Raw genomic sequence first — 20618 nt, 5'->3', positions numbered from 1 at the left:
ATTTCTGTTTATTCTGTAATATGACTCATAGTTCTGATTCCAGCAAATTAGAATATAAAAGCAAAATTCTACACTGTATGTATAGGTGCTAATTTTCAAAGTTGACTAGGGGATTTCGCCACACTACTTGCACTGAACTCAATTATTATATACAACCATTGACTATCATACTGATTAATAATAAATTTTTTGACTGTGCAATCTGGGAGTCTGCTTGGGTAGCAGCTGTGACCAAGATGACGATTGCTAGCTATATCTAGCTTTTAAGGTTACAACAGTTTCTCTTGGTAGTGGACTTTGTTATCATGATCCAAATCTCTGTCACCTTTAGACTAGACCACTGCACTTAACTCTACTTGGATTTACAGGGTGAGGTTTTCAACAGTGCTTAGCAATGCGATTTTATCACTGACTCCCGGGGGGACAATGTTAGGCCAGTGGTGGGTGTTCGTGAAAATCCCACCTTAAATCTGTTCAGAAAATGCATCTGGTATGGTATGGGGCAGCCTGTGTAAAGTGTAAAGCTGGTAGAAAAATTTCCAGTTGATCAGTTTTTGGAATTGCCTGTCAGGGTGCCCAGCTCCCAGTCTACCTAGACTGGCTTGCTACATGGCCAGCCAAGAATTTTTCAAACATTTCCTTCCTGCAGAAAATTTCCCATTTCCCATTTTTTTTCCAGTTCAGAATGAAAATATTTTCAGAATTCCAAAATTTTCCACGGGAAGGAAATTCCAGTTTCCTCACAACCCTGGTTAAGTGTGGATGTCCCACCCCTAGCACCTTACAACAGCACTTGAGGATCTTCACTGGCTGCATGTTTCTGGGTGAAATGTAAGGTGTTGATTTTGATGCATAAAACTCTATGGTCCTGATCCAGTGCTGATAGACATCAGTGGAGTGACCCCTCATGAATTCACTGGGCAATAAATAACATGGCTTGAGGCCTGTTTATTTGAGATGGCTTAAATGGATTGAGGCCTGTTTATTTGAGATAGGACCTCTCTCCCTGTGCTATGCTGCCACAGCTTTGATTTAAGAGAGGGAGCTGCCGGCATGATGTTCTCTGTAAGGGCCTTCAGCTTTGGAAGTTACTCCCAGTTACGGTCTGAAAGGGATCATCTCTGTTGACCCTTCAGGGCACACTGCAAAGCCCATCTGTTTGCTTCTGTGGACTTTAAGGGTGGTGTATTTTCACTTGATTAAGTTACAGATGGTTCCCATAACCTGCCTGATGTGAAGTACTCATCTGTTTTAAGGATTGAATCTTTAATTTCTGTAAAACACACAGAGGAGCACAGGATTGATGCATTTTATTTTACTATACATTCATATAAAGAAAGAAAATAATAATATACTACCTAATCCAGAATGGTGCTAAATTCCATCAAACTCCTAAATGTTTTTACAGAGTATTATCAACTTTCTGAAAATGATGATTTTGTGATTTGTTTATTGCTTACTGAAAATAATCAAATTCTATTCCACTATGTTCAACTTAATAACTTTTAAGAAGTTAGCAAGTATTATTTTAACATTAGATGCAGAGATTCATCAATCTACTACAATATCCTATTTTTATCTGAATTAATTACCAAGGGTTGAAATGCTTGTTTAGTTAGAATATGTAGATTCATCAGAACTGAAACTGTTTGTGGGAAAAGGTCAGAACATCCCGATTTGGAAAAAAAAAAAAAAGGAAGAAGGAAGAAAAAGAAGAAGAAGAAATAGTCAAAATATCAGGTTTCGATATTTTGGAAACAAAAAGTTTCATGTTCCAGGTTGAAATGCCTTTTTGTTTCAAAATTCAAACAAATTTAATTTTATTTAAAAAGGTCAAAATTGAAATGAAACATTTTGAAATAATCAGAATGTTTTGATTGACCCAATCTGGTTATTTTTTTCTTTCAGGCAATCAGTTAGCCAAAATTTTTGAGAATTTGACCTTCCTGACCTTTCCATCCTGATTCAGGACTAGAAAAATATTTGAAATCTTAAAAACTGTCACTTGGCAGGAAAACCACTTCCCACCCAACTCTACTTAACATCACCACCAAAGTCAACACCATATGACTGTAGATTTCTTATATTCTGATAATATTCTTTGATGTAAAAGCAAATGTGTAAGAAAAGTGAGAGTACCTTCCAAAGACAGTATATTTGCAGTTCACAGTTCTCTCACACTCACTCTTTACAAACTCCTGCAAGATCCGCTATCATGTGTTCATCTAAATTATATGTATTTTTTTTAGATATGTAATAAAACTAAGTGCATTTGCTGTCTCAAATTAAGGATTGTTGTACGTATATCTGCGATCCTAATTAACAATTTTGCAGTACGTTGTGGTTATTAGAAGTACACAGAGTAGGTTTTAGAGTATATTTTTAGTGTTATGAGAGAGGTTGGGTCTGTGGCTTCAGTGATACAGCAATTACATCTGGGGAACTTGGGGAACTTTTCCATAATGCTCTAACATTTTTCCTAAGTTACAAAGTGACTGAACCATACTGTTATGGGGAGGGAATCCACCAGGGAGACAGGAGACACCCATGCAGATGGCTTCCATTTCCGCAGAGCTAGAGATGCCCTTCTCTGTATCTCCAACACCTTGGGAGTTGGGAGCCTCTCCTTTTGTGAATTCAGCAGGCCCATGTTCCCTTTCCACTAGAGGAATTCTCTATTGGCAAGGGCAGTGTGGTTTTGATAGTAAAATTAATCTCCATGCTCAAGTTCAGAAGCTGCTGTAGGTGTTTGTTTTCCTTTACGTAGCTTGTGATGTGTCTTCTGTCCTCACTTCTCTTCAGACAAATATCCAATATTTCTGTCTCTGCCCATACCCAGTTGTTTCTTTCTTTTGATTGCAGGCAATGGACTGGGAATCCGAGTTGTAGGTGGGAAAGAAATTCCAGGGAACAATGGAGAAATTGGAGCCTACATTGCCAAGATCCTTCCCGGGGGCAATGCAGAGCAGACAGGGAAGCTGATGGAAGGTAAGATAAAGGTGTCATCAAAAACTGGCACCCAAGGAATGTTCTATTGCATGATTTGTGGGCTACATTCATTCTTTCTCCAGGGCAGCATTCAGTGCAAAGGCAGGGTGGAAGGCATCAGGGAGTCAATTACAGCTCCCCAGTTCTAGGCCCAAACCCCTCTCCAATGAGACTTAAAGCAGCATTTGGACTGTTCAATGATCAGATCCTGGTGGAAGATCCTTTAATGTCCCCTACACCAGTGGAGAATGTATACGACAGAATGGAGAAAGATTTGGCCTTGATTTTGACACCCCCGCCACTCCCAGTACATCCTGTACATAATATACTGATATAGTTTCAGGAGTTCAAAACAGTACTTGCAAATATTTGTTTGAATTCTGTGTTTAGTTTGACAATGTTCTTACCGCTTATTACACTCTCTTTGAACATTCCCATAAATGGGCGTTTCTTCTTACAAACAATTGAGGAATGGCTGTTCTTCATATGAGTACCTGAATTCATCTGCAAACAATGTTCATGTTTGGACAAGAGTTCCCTTCTCTGAATTCATCATCATTTGTTGTTGTTCTGTTTAAAATAAAATCAGTCATCCAGAGCAGAAAAAGGACCACAAATAAAGAAGACTGAATAGTCAAAGTGAGCCCTTCTCGACACCCTCCTTTCCCAACAGATTGAAATTTGTTCACATAAACTTTTTGGTACATGAACAACAAATATATTTGCAGGAATCAGGATTGATTCACAATCATTTTGCAAACATGATAAACTGAGCAGAGAATGTATTTACAAAAAGAATCATCTCAATACGCTCTGGGAATAACCAAGAATAGAATTTAACCCAAATTTGTTGTTGTACCTTTTGGTTTTAAAATGCTTGTTATTTTCTTTGTCAATAATACTTTGTAGGCCGTAAATAAGGAAAAGGTTCTATTTTCAAAGTAAATTTAACGGTTAATGAGGGAATTGCTCAGTGACAAAAAATGTTCTCTTTGTTTTTACTAAGGGCCTGATTCTGCCATTGATATATTGAATTAGTGCCTGATTCAGCATATGGTTCCATTGCATTCAATGGCTTAGTCATGGAATAAGGTACATGTCTACAGATCGGACTACTGGTTGAAGAGGATTACATTAATATGAACTAGGAACCTCTTAGTTCATGTCCACAGCATCCACATGGGGAGTTACAGTGCAATACTTTGATGTGTGCTGCTATTCAGATCCCTGTAGTCCAAACTGTACAGCTGTGTAGACAAGTCCTGAGTCTGAATATATGTTAAAGTATCTGGCCCTACCTTTGTTCATGTTTCCCCACAAATATTTACACCTTCCACCCATAAAAAATGGTCTTTCATAGATATGACTGAAGTGCCTATTGCCTTAACTAAATGGGTTTTGGAAATCCAGAGGATGATTAGGAAGCAACAATGCAATATTGCCCACAATATGGAGTGTTTTGGGAATCAGGAGAGGCACTTAATGAGTGAAAATCCACTCACTGTGCTGAGCAGAAAACTAGCCTTCTGGGCTCTTTTGCTGTGAACAGCTATTGGAATAGAGTTCTAAAATAGCTCCTGACATACCATTAATTGATGTTTTCAGCTGTGTTAGGGAGAAGTTAGAATTTACTATGTCCAGCAGACAGTGTCCAACCAAGTGACTGGTCATCTGAATTCTCCTGTCATTACCACTGTATGTCATTGCCATGGCTAGATGAACAGATTAATGAAATAGTTATCTCCTCTTTTCCCTTTCCCTCTGCATCATCGGAACAGCCATATTTTAAATTGACCTTAATAGCTCAGTTCTGGACTCAGTTATAGCAGCATAACTCGGACGTAACTCCCTCAGAATCAATGGAGTTACACTGCATTTGTGTCACTATTGCTGAGAACAGAATGCAGCCCTTGGAACAGCACGGAAATATAGTTTCACTGCTGCTGCGTAATCTATTCCCTATCAGGGTCAAAATGAGCATTCTAGTAGGGTATGCCCACCCACTCGATACACCTCCCATTCATCGTAACTTGCTGAAAATATATCTTGCTCCATCTTACAATTACTGCCAAGTGACTTTTTATGTTGTTTTAAAAGGTTATTGTTCATCTGAAGAGACTATCTGGCTCTGCTACGATTGCATTTCTTGGTCAGGTGTACATGTGGCTAATGCTGATTTTGTTTTCTGAACTTCTAAATCTGCTAATATGTATTTGATTTGTAGTAAGGTCTGTGGGTCACCGTCTGCTTGCTGGTAGAACAGTGTGGATCCAGAATTAGTCCAACAAAGTTACTGGTACTGGTGCCTGAGAGTAGAACTTAGCCTTGTATGTTTTTCAGTCTCTCTGTCTCATCACATATGAGAAGGGAGGTGCACATCTTACGCATATGGTTATTTGCAAATGTTAATGCTCTTTGATCAGCAATCTATTTGTATAGCAATCATGATTCACTTTGGTGCTGTAATGATTCGTGGCTGCCTATTATTGTACATACTCCATAGTCATCAATTAAGCATACACAAATGTCATCAGGAACAGAAATCATGACTCACCAGCCTTTCCAGGAATGTGGCCTCTACTCATTACAAAAGAGCAATATTTCCATAAGCTCTTGTGGTGCAGGAACCTGAAAGTACTGGAACAGGTCTGAAATTCCCTCCAGTGGAAGAAAGTGATGAATATATGCACAAGTCAGTATATTACAATGCATCTTGCTTGTATGTTCTTTTTGAATCTGTTAATGTTATTAGGTGTATCTGCAGTAGTGATTAGGAAACGCCAGTCTTTCTGGGTTCTCTCATCTTGAATTGCTCCAGGAGTTCAAAAATAGCTCTGATTCATCATTCATTGGTGTCACAGAAACTGGAAGTGGAAAGCTGATTCCACTGAACCGTCAAGTGCGGCTACTGTCACAGTTTGATAGACACGTGTCTGAACTCACTTTCATGTTGATAGAGACAGTTCAGTAATCTTCCACCTGTTATTGTTTTGAGGGGTGCATATAATACTTATTGAATGTATTAATTATAAAAAAAGAAAGAGAGAAAAGTGATCAGTCACAAGATTTACAAAAAGAATTACAATTTATATGTATGTATATCTATATTACAAACACAAAAATTATTAAAATTGCAAAGTCAAACATTCAAAAATTAGGAAATGCCCAACAAAGATTGCCTGAGCATCTCTCATGCATATGTATTGTGATACAGTCTTTAATTACATGATCCCATAATATTTTTTCCACAGGCCCCCAGTTTCATTCCATACACATAATAGACAGTGCTCAGTTAATTAATTCAATATTTTGTTTTATCCTTATTGTGCAAGGTGTGACCTTAGGCTTTGTTTACTGTAAACAGTTCAAACCCTGCTATGGACATAGAATTATTGATGTCCTCCTGGTCTTTTCTGTGGTGCTTATCACTCTAGTGTCTGAGTGCTTCACAAACATTAATTAATTTATATTGAGAATACCCTGTTCTTCATAGGGTGGTATTGTCCCCATTTTACAGATGGGGAACTGAGGCACACAGATTTACATCAGTAGTGTTTTCTAATTTTGGGTGTCCAATTTGAGACACTTAGGAATTTTTCAGAGTCCTTAGCATTTTATAGCACTTCATATTTTCAAAGAATAGTTCTCATTTACTTCAGTGGCAGCTGTGAGTGCTCAAAGCTTCTGCAAATCATATGCCATGGTGTCAGGTCAGGCACCCAGAAAACGAGGAATACACAATCAGTTACTACCTCTGAATAGCCTTACTTGAGTGAATTGAGAGCAGGATCATTCCAGAGTCACTGTACAACAAAGTTGTTTTTATAAAGAGGAAAATCTACATTAAAATCACCCTGGTGTATTCTTAATTATAAAATGCAGGGCAAAAAAGCATCTCTTTGTATAAGTTCTGGGTTATGGACACAGTCATTTTTTCCCAAAGCTTTTACAGAGTGAGTTTAACTATGAAACTGAAGTGCCATTGTTTTGCTCTCTGTAGCACACCCTGTGATAGAACGTAATACAAACTGCTGCTATTAATAGGCTGAGAAGCAGCAAGCCATGTATTTGTGCGATTTATAGAACAATTTTGCTGAGATCCATCTTTCCCAAAGACTAATTTGGAGTCCAGGTCAAATATGTTTCCTATGACAGGTTTCAGAGTAGCAGCCGTGTTAGTCTGTATCCGAAAAAGAACAGGAGTACTTGTGGCACCTTAGCGACTAACAAATGTATTAGAGCATAAGCTTTCGTGAGCTACAGCTCACTTCATCGCATGCAGAGAGTGGAACATATAGTAAGATATATATATATACATACAGATAAGTTGGAAGTTACCATACAAACTGTGAGAAGCTAATTAGTAAAGATGAGCTATTATCAGCAGGAGAAAAAAAATTTTGTAGTGATAATCAAGATGGCCCATTTAGACAGTTGACAAGAAGGTGTGAGGATACTTAATGTAAGGAAATAGATTCAATATGTGTAATTAATTTGTTTGTCTCTAAGGTGCCACAAGTACTCCTGTTCTTTTTATGTTTCCTATGTATCTCAATTTCAGAGAGATAGGAAGTGGAGAAAAACAAAGACATTTCTAAAATGGCTCAAGTTAAGGCAATCACTCACTGAGAGGACTTAGGAAGAAACTTCTTCCATGAGCTAGTTATTCCATAATTGCCCATTTCAGGGTTTCTTGCACCTTCTTCTGAAACATCTGCTACATGCCACTGACCAAGAGAAGATGCTGAACTACATGAAACAATGGTCTGATCTGGCATGACAATTCCTCTTTTCTTAATTTTATGTTGCTGTAATTATAAAATTACTTTTTCATATTTCCAATTCCATTATCAGTTGTTACAGTATATTATAAAATTATGTAAAATTATGTAAATTAATATATAAAATGAATGTCTTAAAAGACAGATTAAAGGGGAAAAGTCATATAAATACTTTCAGAAAACCGCATTAGGAATTTCCTTTAAATTGCTTCAAGCATGTTCTATGATCAGGCCTACATTTATCACCCTTGCAATTTTGGCTAGGAAGGTTGGTTTTGGCATGAAAATCACTAGGTTTATTTGAAGGCAAAAGAGAATATTTCTAAACAGTTAGATGAAAAAATGTACAAACTGTTTTTAAGTTAAAAGTCACCACATTACTCTGACTCGTCATTCTGATTAGTGTCTAACTTTAAAGCCTGGTATCTTAAAACTGGATAGATACTGCCACTTCAAACTTTCTGCTTATGTAAGCGGGGGAATAGTCCTGCTATTGTGGGGAACTTTCCTGGCTTCTGCACTACCCTGGTGAAGTGGGCTAGCGAAAGGATCTGAGTCCTTGCTCCCACTTCTTTTACCCAGTGGCCTCCCCTTCCACTCTCCTGTCTTCCAGAGTCCTCATAACCCCAACAAGTCTAGGCCCAGGATTCCTGGGGGGCTCAACCCCCAACCCTGCTGTGGTCACCTAGGACAGGGGCTAGGGTGTCCCCACTCTGGGGTACTCTCTCTGCCCTGGGCACTTCTCTGACCCACTGAACATTACATACAAGTTAAAGCAAATGCAAGTTATTTAATCAACAATTAATTTTTAAAAGAATAAGGCAAAATGGGAAAGGTTAAAGGAAACACATCACCCCCCTCTGTGGCAGGGAACATCACAAACAGTGTCTCTGGAATGTCAGGGCAGTTCACAGTCTGTTCCTTGTAAGTCCCAGGCCTCCTTCTCCGGCCCTGGCTGTGCTGTAGGGATGCTGTGGGTTGGACACTTGCTCTGGTGGTAGCCACACGCTCTCAGGTTCTAAGTGGTAGGACCCTTCTTTCCAGTGTCGCCCCCACCCTCTCAGGGTTACAATCCATGCCTGGCCTGCAGAGCCTCTTGGCAGAAGCATCTCCCTCTGCTGGGCCCGCTGCCCAGGCTCCCCCTCGCTCTCCACAGCTGCTCACCGCACCCAGCTCCGGACTGCTCCAGCCCCAGGTCCACCACTCTCTCTCTGCACGGCTGCTGCTGCTCTGCCTCCAGCTCCCTGGGCTACTTTTTTGGCCCCACTGCCTCTGGTTGCTACAGCTCTGCTCCCAGGACAGGTCTGCTCTGCAGGCTGCTTCTGTGACTCTGCTCCCAGCATTGACCTGCTTCCTGGGCTGCTTTTCTGGCCCCTCTGGCTCTGGTTGCTGCAGCTCTGTCCCAGGTCAAGTCTGTTCTCTCTGGACTGTGCCTCTAGCTTTGGGGCTGCAGCTCTGCTCCCAGGACAGGGTCTGCTCTCTCTGGGCTGCTTTTCTGATCCCTCTGGAACTGGCATAGCTCTGCTCCCCAGCTCAGCTTGGGCCCCTGCTTTCTCCTTAGCTCGGCCCCACTTTGTCTGACATGGAGGACAGTACCACCCTGGCTTCCTGACTCCCTGATTAACCTGCCTGCCCTGTCATTCAGGCTGACCTGGAGCATTGGCCTCTCCCCATTGTTCCTGGGGACCGTCAGTCTCAGGGTCCTGATTCCCCATCAACCCTTCCCCCTTTTTAGTACTGGGAGCTAGCAACTAAAACACCCCCACTGAATGTTAGTAAGGGGGCAACAGTCCGCTTACACATAGTTAGATCATTTTGACTACTGGTGTAGTGTATTGGCTATACTTAAAGAAGATATGGAGTACTTGTGGCGCCTTAGAGACTAACAAATTTATTTGAGCATAAGCTTCAAACTGCTTCAAATGATCAATGCTTAACATTGATACTCTTTTGAAATTGTACTCATTGCCTGGTTTTCGGTGGGAGGCTAAAAACAGTGTGATTGTAAAATGTAATTCCTTCCTGACAGATAAATAAAGACTAGAGTATAAGATACATTAACAAACTCATTTGAAAAAATTGGCCTTATCAATTGATATTGGGGTGCACACTTTCTAATGGATACATGATGTGATGCATGCTTTAACTCTGCATGTGTTATATCCTTTATAAAGTTTACACGAGGTGTGGGTGGAGGGTAAGAGACAGGAACTCTATAGACCAGTGGTATAGGACAATATAATTATATTTAAAACAAAAGAAGAGAATACAAGAAGAGTATAAAAAAGTGTAAGGGCCAAATCCTGGTAGGTTCTGAGAACTTCCATTTCCCTTTGAGCCCAGTTCTTATTTTCATTGCATTTCAGGGACTTATTAAACTATAGTTTGCAATAATCACTAGGAATATCTTAGTTTAGGCCCCGGTCCTGCAATTGACTCCATGTATATATCTCTACAGAGGCCCATTCACTTGTATGTACATAGGTGACTTTAATATGACTCTGGATGGATGGTGTATCCATCCATGCATATTGGTTGCAGGATCTGGCTCTTCCAGGCAGGAGCTCCATCTTTTGCTTATGAAGCACCATGAATAGTGAGTGTTTAATAAAGTAAATAATACCCAGCAGGGGGGAAATAGAGGTCTCAAATGAGCAATAAATTGATGTACTGAGACATCAAGCTGTGTTAGCGCTTATCTACATAGCGAGCTAGTGTGCAGCAAAGTGGGATGTAAACCTATAGCGTGCTAACCTGCCTCACACTAACTGACTGCTGCTCACTACAAGTTTCAAAGTGTGCTCTGATCTACTGCTGCTTGAAACAGCTTGTTGAAACAGCAGTACATCAAAGCGCACTACAGCACTTTTAGTGAGCAGTCGCAGGGTCCACAAAACAGTTGGTGTGTAGCAGGCAAGAGCACTGTAGATTTTACAGCCCAACCTGCCACACACCAACTTTCCATGCAGAGAAGTCTTTGGACTGATGCTCTTCCTGAACACTTTATAATAATATGAAAAAGAGAACTCCAGTACTCACTCTGATCCGATTAACACAAAGTAATGTATGGTGATCTTTTACAGTCTGAGCTGTCAGCTTGCAATCAGACAATATATTCCAGTGTTAGTAAAAAGCTCTCTGTTATACTACATTGAGTGATATATGGTTATGATGCCAAATTCTGACCCCATAGACTCTTAGGTAAATCCCATGATAGTCCATGGGAGCCACATGTATGTATGCAAGAGCAGAATTTAGCATCCAACTATATTAAATCCTGATACAATATTAGCTTCAACATTTGCTAATACCCAAATGCTTTCTTTAATAATTTCTAGCCTAATAAGGCAGCTAGTATAATTTGAAATGTTAGAAGCAATTTTACTGCTTCAAAGTTTATTAAAAATTTGATTATCCCAGGAAATGATTCAGAAAAACTAGTAAAGTTGTTCATACACAAATTCTTGCCCAGAAAGTTTACATGAACATATGGACAGCCACAACAATTAAGCACATTCCTTTCAATTATCATGACACATAAGAAGGGAAGATAGAAAACAATTGAAGTGATCAACTAGGGTTTAAAGACAAGAGCAGCAATGTGTGGGCCTTCTACTATTTCCAAGGAATGCCCACAACATCTTTACCTTTACTGAACAAATAACTGCTTTGGATTTTAAAAAAATGCCAGGATAAGAATGCCAAATGCCACCTCAGAGCTGGATTATCATATTTTATTGCAAACTAATTGTAATATGTATGGAACCCCAGGCAGTTTCTGGATGAGATTAATAATTCATCTGAGATAGCATATCATACATGGTTGGTAGAAGACATTTAAACTTTAAAATGAGGGGGATAATGCATTAAAGTGCTGATTGAAAGGGTGGCCTAGAGAGAATAGTTGTTCATTTCATTTTAGTTATTACTCTAGGCTTCTCAAAGGCACAGTATCCCTAAGATTTATAACTGTAGACAATTTTATGGTTTTCTGGCCAACAAACAGCATGTAGCCACTTTATTCAATAGTTCTTGAAAGATCCACAGAGAAGTCTGGAGTTATGGTGTTCCAGTGTAAAACAGCACATCTGTTTTCTATGGAGATATTTATTGTATCCTCTTCTTTATTTACCTCTTCTTCTCTTCCCCTGTAACTGTCCCTTGGAGGATGATATTTTGTCATTCCTATAGTTTTCTTTTTTGCCAACATGTTTCACACCACCAGCTACTAGGATGTAGGCTTCTTACACTTACTCCTACTATGAGAGTTATTGATGCAGCAAATTGCTGCAAGACATGTACTCCACCTCCATTGCTGTATAATGGCCAGATTTTGATGGTAATTATACGAGTGTAAATCCAGAATAACTCCACTAAAGTAAAAAGAAAAGGAGTACTAGTGGCACTTTAGAGACTAACCAATTTATTTGAGCATAAGCTTTCGTGAGCTACAGCTCACTTTATTGGATGCATCTGATGAAAGCTCATGAAAGCTTATGCTCAGATAAATTGGTTAGTCTCTAAATCCGATGAAGCGAGCTGTAGCTCACAAAAGCTTATGCTCAAATAAATTGGTTAGTCTCTAAGGTGCCACCAGTACTTCTTTTCTTTTTGCGAATACAGACTAACACGACTCCTACTCTGAAACCGTCCACTAAAGTAAATGAAGTCACCCTGGATTTACAGCAGCCTAACTGAGATCAGAATCTTGTCCATGATGGGCAAAGTCAACTTGCTTCCTGGAATGCAGTATTTATTTATCTGGAGAAACAATTTGCAAAATGTATACTATGGTGTGAAATTTAGAAATTTCTATTCCTAAAGCGCAATACAGAGGACATCAAATCTGGAGTATTTAATTTGCTCAAGGTAAATAAAGAACTTGGCTCATATTTACTCTGACAATTTGTTTTATTAACCTAATTTTGTTTTTAATAATAATTTGTCATTGACTAATAAAAAGTATAGCTAACCACCCCCCCTCCAGTATTTGTATAGTAGAAAACCTCTTTCCATGGTTGACACCATCATTTTTATTAAACCAGTTTTTTTAAAAAAATTGCTTATGAAAAAGAAGCCCTAGCAGTTGAAATATTTGCTTTTACCTGTTTACCAAAAATCAAAGGAGGCAAAAATCAAAATTAAAGACTGGGACTGTTCATCTTCAAAAACAGATGAGTAAGGGGAGTTAGATAGATGTATATAAAATCATGAATGGTTTGGAACTCGTTGCCAGGGAATGCTGGGAAGGCCAAAAGTATAACAGGGTTCAAAAAAGAATTAGATAAGTTCACAGAGGATAGGTCCATCAAGGGCTATTAGTCAAGATGGTCAGGGACGCAACACCATGCTCTGAGTACCAGAAGCTGGAACTGGATGAGAAGGGATGGATCACTCGATAATTGCCCTGTTCCGTTCATTCCCTCTGAAACATTTGGCACTGGCCACTGTTGGCAAACAGGATACAGTAAAACTTCAGAGTTATGAACACCTCAGGAATGGAGTTTGTTCATAACTCTGAAATGTTTGTAATTCTGAACAAAACGTCATGGTTGTTCTTTCAAAAGTTTACAACTGAACATTGACTTAATACAGCTTTGAAATTTTATTGTGCAGAAGAAAAATGCTGCTTTTTACCATCTTAATGGAACGAGCACAGAATCAATTTCTTTACCTTGTCAAATTTAAAAAAAATTCCCTTTAATTTTTTAGTAGTTTACATTTAACACAGTACTGTATTGTATTTGCTCTGTGTGTGTGTGTGTGTGTCCCCGCTGCTGCCTGATTGTATACTTCCAGTTCCAAGTGAGATGTGTGGTTGACTGGTCAGTTCATAACTCTGGTGTTCGTAATTCTGAGGTTCTATTGTACTGGGCAAGATGGACCAATATGGCCATTCTTATGTTCTTATTTTCAACATGTTAATAATGCAAGGGGAAAATTCTGGTGTAATTTGTGTGGGTATAATTGATAGAAGTCCCAGTAAATATCAAAGAGAAGTGTGAAAAATATTCCTTGGGTTCTAAAAGTACCATTGCCTATGAGCAGATACTTTATTTTTTTTTACAACACCTAAATTGCCTCTCCGCTTTTAATGTAATGATTATGATTATGAATTTTGAAACATAGCATTTCCTGACTAGGTCAGATCAGACGTCCATCTAGTGTAGTATCCCATCTCTGGCAGTGATAGGTAGGGTGACCAGATGTCCTGATTTTATAGGGACAGACCCAATATTCAGGGCTTTTTATACAGCTGCCTATTACCCTCCACCCTGACCCAATTTTTCACACTTGCTATCTGGTCACCCTAGTGATAGGTACCACCAGCTTCATAGGATGAGTTTATTTAGCGCAGGAGTGGGCAAAGTTTTTGGCCTGAGGGCCACATCTGGGTATGAAATTGTATGGCAGGCCATGAATGCTCACAAAATTGGGGTTGGGGTGCAGAAGGGAGTGAGGGCTCTGGCTGGGGGTGCAGGCTCTGGGGTAGACCAAAAATGAGGCCTCTGGCTGGGGGCTCCAGGCTGGGATAGGGGGTTGAGGTGCGGGGGGGGGGGTGAGGGTTCCAGCTGGGGGTGTAGGCTCTGGGGTGGGGCTGGGGATGAGGGGTTTGGGGTGAAGGAGGGTGCTCTGGACTGGGATCGAGGGATTCGGAGAGTGGGATGGGGATCAGGGTTGGGGCAGGGGGTTGGGGCTTAGGGGTGCAGGCTCCAGGCGGCTTACTTCAAGCAGTTCCCGGAAGCAGCAGCATGTCTCCCCTCCAGCTTCTATGCAGAGGCATGGCCAGGCAGCTCCCCCGTCCGCAGGTGCCACCCCCACAGCTCCCATTTTCTGCAGTTCCCAGCCAATGGGAGTTGTGCGGGTGGCGCTTGGAGTGGGGGCAGCATGCAGAGCCCCCTGGCTGCCCCTAAACATAGGAACCGGAGGGGGGACATTCCGCTGTTTCTGGGAGCTGCAGCACGCATGCACAGAGTGGACCCCGACCCCGCTCCCCAGCTGGAGCGGGGCAAGGCCCAGACCTTGCTCCCCAGCAGGAGCTCGAAGGCCAGATTAAATCAGTTGGAGGGCCAGATGTGGCCTGCTGGCCGTAGTTTGCCCACCCCTCATTTAGAGGTTGGCTTAATCCCCCAACTTGCAGGTTTATATCCCTTCCAAAATTCTTGTTTAATTATTTATAATGACTATTATAACTCTGCTATTCTTGTTATCAATGCATAATCCCTTTTTGAATCCTGCTACATTCTTGGCCTCCATGACTTCTTGTGGGAATAGGTTCCATAGGCTAATAGGTCATTGTGTTGAAAAAATATTTTGTGTTAATACATTTCCAAATCATTGGGTAATCCTGGTCTGTTGGTCTGTCAGATACAGTGGGAATAGTTTAGGACAAGACTTCCAACTGCCAAGAGAAGCGAGGGACAAAACCCCTAACTGTGAGATCACATAGAAGTGTTGGGAAAGCAAATTCCTGTTGACCAGACAACAAGATCTGCTTGAGGTTTACAAGAGCCAAGAGTGCTGGGCAAAAGGGAGTTGGCATTTGGAGGCCAATGTGTAGATGATCCTGTTTGTTAGCTCAGAGAAACATGCCTGGCTTTTCATGATATATTTCCCTGGAAAGGACTGGTGCCTAAATGGCATTGCTCTGCTTACCAATTGCCTCTAGAGCAACACAGTCAGTTAATATGCGCCCAGACAAAAGCAAGACTGAAAGCTGTCATCTCAAGATCTTTATCCTTGGCTGAGCTGTCAACCTGAACGATAGCAGTACGAGCATGAAACTGAAATAATGCTGCTTCTGCAGTACAAGGACAGTCTCTATAGGCCTGTTTGTTAGCAACATGTTGAAGAAATGCACAACTATAGCTGAAAAACATAGAGTATTTTATGAAGTGAGCTGTAGCTCACGAAAGCTTATGCTCAAATAAATTGGTTAGTCTCTAAGGTGCCACAAATCCTCCTTTTCTTTTTGCGAATACAGACTGACACGACTCCTACTCTGAAACTGTCCACTATATATTGCTGGGTATAGAGATAGGCTTTGTAACGGGGCATCCTGCTGGCTGTCCTGGGGATTAGCTCCGCAGGTCGATACGCCCTCTCTGGATGGTGCCTTGCCTCTGCTGTCACTTCTGCTCCTGGAGCCACATCACTCCAAGGAACACCTCATTCTTTTCATGACACAGCCCTCTGGCCATGTCATGATCTGTGCTTCCCCTCTTCCGGGGGCAAGTGCTGCAGTCCAACTGACCCACCACTTTCCCAGTGGCTACTGCAGCCAATGGTCCAGCCACTTCTCCACAGCACCAGCACCCTCTTCTTCCTTGCTTCAGGGCCTCAACCTGCAAATCCCAGTAGCTGGCCGGATGCTGTCTCTAGCTCTCCTTGCTATTATCAATGCTCTGTCCAGGGTGCTAGCTTTGTTCTTCCTGGCAGGCAGGCAGCCAGTCCTCTCTCCTTCAGCTCCAGGGAGTAACTGGCCTGGCTCTGCCCTGCAGCTCTTCTTATATGGGCCTGCCAGATCCTTACTGGCTGTCCCTCATAGCCCTTCTCCTATTGGTTGCCACTTGCACAGCCTCTCAAGGGCTCTGTTAACCCCTTAGAAGCCAGTCAGTGGCCAATGTCCCATCACAGCTTGAACTAGGAACCCTACATCTGAACTTTATGGAAATTCTGAACCATATTGGAATTCGGCCTCTGGTCCCTATCTCTGTAATAGGCCAAACCAACATTAAAGAGAACTTTGAGAAAGGCCAGAGATGATCATTATGACTTAGTTCCATCTCTATTTTGGAATTAAATCCTGCCACAGGGATACAGAATCTTGATCATCTTTGCAGTCTTCCATCCACCTTCTTCTGTGCATCCCTTTATGCTTTGCATAGTGTCTCTCTTGCTGTGCAATAACTGAAGCCCAGACTGTTCTTAAAACACAGTTGTCACAGGAAACACTTCACGTATGACCCTTTGGGGTTGACCTGCAATATGCTGCGTAACACCTGAAGTTGCTGAATGTGATGGGTTCTGTCCCTACTCCCCTTGCCCAAAATAATCAAACAGAAAATAAAAAATTGGTAATCACTTTGACTGTTCTCTAGACAACACACTTAAAACCCACTTAAAATCACCACCAGTATCTCAGAGCAACAAGCTGTGCACATGACCCTGCTCACTGTGCCAAGAATCCCATGCACTGCTCCAGGCTGGGGACCGACTGGCTAAGCAGCAGAAAAGGACCTGGGGATTACAGTGGATGAGAAGCTGGATATGAGTCAGCAGTGTGCCCTCATTGCCAAGAAGGCCAACGGCATATTGGGCTGTATCAGTAGGAGCATTGCCAGCAGATCAAGGGAAGTGATTATTCTCCTCTATTTGGCACTGGTGAGGCTGCACCTAGAGTATTACATCAAGATTTGGTCCCCCCGCTACAGAAGAGATGTGGACAATTCGAGAGAGTCCAGCAGCGGGAAATGAAAATGATCAGGGGGCTGGGGCACATGACTGATAAGGAGAGGCTGAGGGAACTGGGCTTATTTAATCTGCAGAAGAGAAGAGTGAGGGGGGGATTTGATAGCAACCTTCAGCTACCTGAAGGGGGGTTCCAAAGAGGATGGAGCTCGGCTGTTCTCAGTGGTGGCAGATGACAGAACAAAAACAATGGTCTCAAGTTGCAGTGGAAGAGGTCTAGGTTGGATATTAGGAAACACTATTTCACTAGGAGGCTGGTGAAGCACTGGAATGGGATACCTAGGGAGGTGGTGGAATCTCCATTCTTAGAGGTTTTTAAGGCCCAGGTTGACAAAGCCCTGGCTGGGATGATTTAATTGGTGTTGGTTTGAGCAGGGGATTGGACTAGATGACCTCCTGAGGTCTATTTCAACCCTAATATTCTATGATTCTATGATTGTGATGGATTCTGCCCCCTTCTTCGTGGTGCCACCTGGGAGTGGGGTACCACTGAGCTCACCTGACCCACCAGCCTGGACTCCCTTTACGTGGTATTGTGGAGGCAAGCCAGCCAACCCCTCCCTCAGGCTTCAGACTGCACTTCACCAGCACACATACAGGTAGGGATCAGCTCTGTACGGGAAGGCTCAGCTAAGGAATTTCCAGTACTCAAGTGCATGCCCCCATGCTAGAGGGTAGACCCAAAATTATACTATCCTGTGCTGCACAGAAAATTGTACAGGGTAAGTCATGAAATTCACCCCTTCCCTCAATGTGGAGAGAGTTATGCAACATGTTTTTGCCCTCCAGTTATGAATTTCACACACTGGGTTTTAGACAAAACAAAAACAAGTTTATTAACTAAAAATGATCGATTTTAAGTGATTATAAGGGATAGCAAACAGATCAAAGCAGATTACCCAGCAAATAAAACACAATCTAAGATTTGTATACTAAAGAAATTGGTTATAAGTAGCAAATTCTCACCCTACATGATGTTTTAGGCAGATTGCAGAGACTTGCTTGCAGCTTAAAACTCCAGATATTCCTTTCACCAGCCAAGGCCAGACACCCTCTAGCCTTGGCTCAGCCCTTCTCCTACAGTTCACTCTCTTTGTTTCTCAGGTGTTTCCAGCAGCCTTCTTTCTTAGGCGGGGAGTTAAAGAACAAATTGAAGAACAAACTACAATGATGTCACTCCCCTGCCTTAAATAGTTTTTGCGTATGGTGGGAATCCTTTGTCTCCCAGTGTGATTCCTACCCCAGTCAGTGGAAAAATACTAGTATTATCATGGAGTCCAGTATCAGGTGACTTGGGCACCTGACCCTGCAGTCATAACTCAGAGGCTGTTTGTAGTGTCCCCAGGAACACTTCTCAGTGGGTGATTAGCATCTTCAAAGACCTGTTGTTTTCCCTAATGGCTCTTCCCAGCAAGACATCTAGATTGATTACATTCTGCCTAGTGGGCATTCCCCATGTGTAAACACATTTGTAATAAATGCATAGCCAATATTCCTAACTTTAGATACAAAAATGAAACATGCATACAACTAGGATAAACATATTCAGTAAATCATAACCTTTCCAACTATATCTCACATGACCCATCTTGCACAAAATACATCATAGTTATGGCACAATCATATCATAACACTATCTCTATGAAGAATATGGGGTGTAATGCCACACTGAGCATTTTCAATGCAAATAGAAGTGAGTGGCAATTGAGGGTTCTCAGCACTTTTCATGTTTGGGCCCCTCCATGTGTATTGGTTTCTTTTTATCTAAAGGCCAAGTTCTGCCCTTGCTTATACTAATGTAAATCCACCATCTTCATCTATTATTGCCACAAATGCTGATTATGAAGCTGTAATTTAAAAAGTTGTTTCCAGTTAAAGTGGAAGACATTAGTCACACTGGGGCAGCAATGCTAATTCAGTTTGTTTTCTTTAAATGAAAGTTGTGTGACAAATATAGCACTGGGTAAATTGCAATGTGGCCATTCAAATGCTATTGAAGTTGTAATGTGAACAAACCTGCTGTAATCTGTGAGGCTGCACTAAAGATTGAGCAATCTTAGAATCTGGAAAAAAATCGTACAACATAGTCAGTTGTTGTGCTAGGTCAGGTGCAAGAGTTTTTAGATGTGCATTTTGGTCAAAATGTATGGCTATTTATTTAAGTGTCTAAATATGGAATTAGGTGAATTTAGGAAACCAATTTTGAACATTTGTCCTTAGAGCTTTTCAATTTGGACTACCTAACTTCAAATGCACATTTTCTATGTTGATTAATACAGCATATTAATCTATATTTACCATTTTGTGTATTTCACACTAGTGTCAATTCTTAAATTGCTGCTCTATGGCAGATATTTGAAATGTAAGGAGTTTGACTATTCACATTTGATTATAATATGTTTTAATCAGTGGGAATCAGCTGTGGATGAGGGTGATGTCAGCAAAAAAACAAGAATGCAAAATGAGTGTAACATTTGATTTCTGACTATTCTGGTTTAAATAACAGTTAGATAAGAGATGAGTGGGTGTGGAGAAAAAAAAGTTTCTAACCTTATACACCCCAAAAAAAAATCCTTCTTTTTTGTTGGTAATGTAGTCCGCTAATCAAACACACATATCATTGTGCTGTGAATCTGCAATTCAGTAATCTAATATATAGTTTGTATCTAATACCAAGAAAACACTGATTAAAATACATATTATTTTATTAATAATTAATAATATATCTCATTCTATCTATCTATCTATCTATCGTCCAGTCCCTGGTGGACTGGTATCCACCTCACAGAAGCCACCCTGGTGGACTTGCATCCATCTTATGGAAACCACCTTTGCAGTTTGCAATAGAGAGCATTCTTGTTGGCAATTGAATGGAGATACCAATATCCGACTAAGTAGTGAGTCTTGAAATGGCACGTATTTACTGCCTCTGTGTCCCTAGCCTCTGTTTTCCAGAAGTTGGGAATGGGCAACAGGGGTTGGATCATTTGATGATTATTTGATGTTCTGTTCATTCCCTCTGGGGAACCTGGCATTGGCCACTGTCAGAAGGCAAGATACTGGGCTAGATGGATCTTTGGTCTGACCCAGTATGGCCATTCTTATGTTCTTATGTAGTCCTTAAAGTGATTCTGCCAGAGCTGGATGAACAATAGAGGGGAGGGTTGCGTGATCTTCCAGAACTACTACTACTCATCCGATGAAGTGAGCTGTAGCTCACGAAAGCTCATGCTCAAATAAATTGGTTAGTCTCTAAGGTGCCACAAGTACTCCTTTTCTTTTTGCGAAGACAGATTAACACGGCTGTTACTCTGAAACCTACTACTCTAATGTGTGGGTACACTAAGGACTTTCCTCTCTAGAGCGGTCAATCTGGGA

At 41.1% G+C, this 20618-nt stretch overlaps 1 protein-coding gene across 5 annotated transcripts in view; it reads left to right on the top strand.

The window, feature by feature from the left end:
• PCLO (piccolo presynaptic cytomatrix protein) overlaps window positions 1-20618 on the top strand; it is a 537772-nt gene that overhangs the window by 376281 nt on the left and 140873 nt on the right. For all 5 annotated transcript variants that reach the window (XM_048836504.2, XM_048836503.2, XM_048836502.2 and 2 more), the window contains exon 10: window positions 2863-2988. In XM_048836504.2, coding sequence (XP_048692461.2) covers window positions 2863-2988 — 126 coding nt within the window. The remainder of the gene's footprint in view (window positions 1-2862; window positions 2989-20618) is intronic.

This window comes from Caretta caretta, chromosome 1 (assembly GCF_965140235.1).
Source record: "Caretta caretta isolate rCarCar2 chromosome 1, rCarCar1.hap1, whole genome shotgun sequence".
Classification (NCBI taxonomy): Eukaryota; Metazoa; Chordata; order Testudines; family Cheloniidae; genus Caretta; species Caretta caretta.
This window is presented reverse-complemented; position numbering and strand designations above follow the sequence as displayed.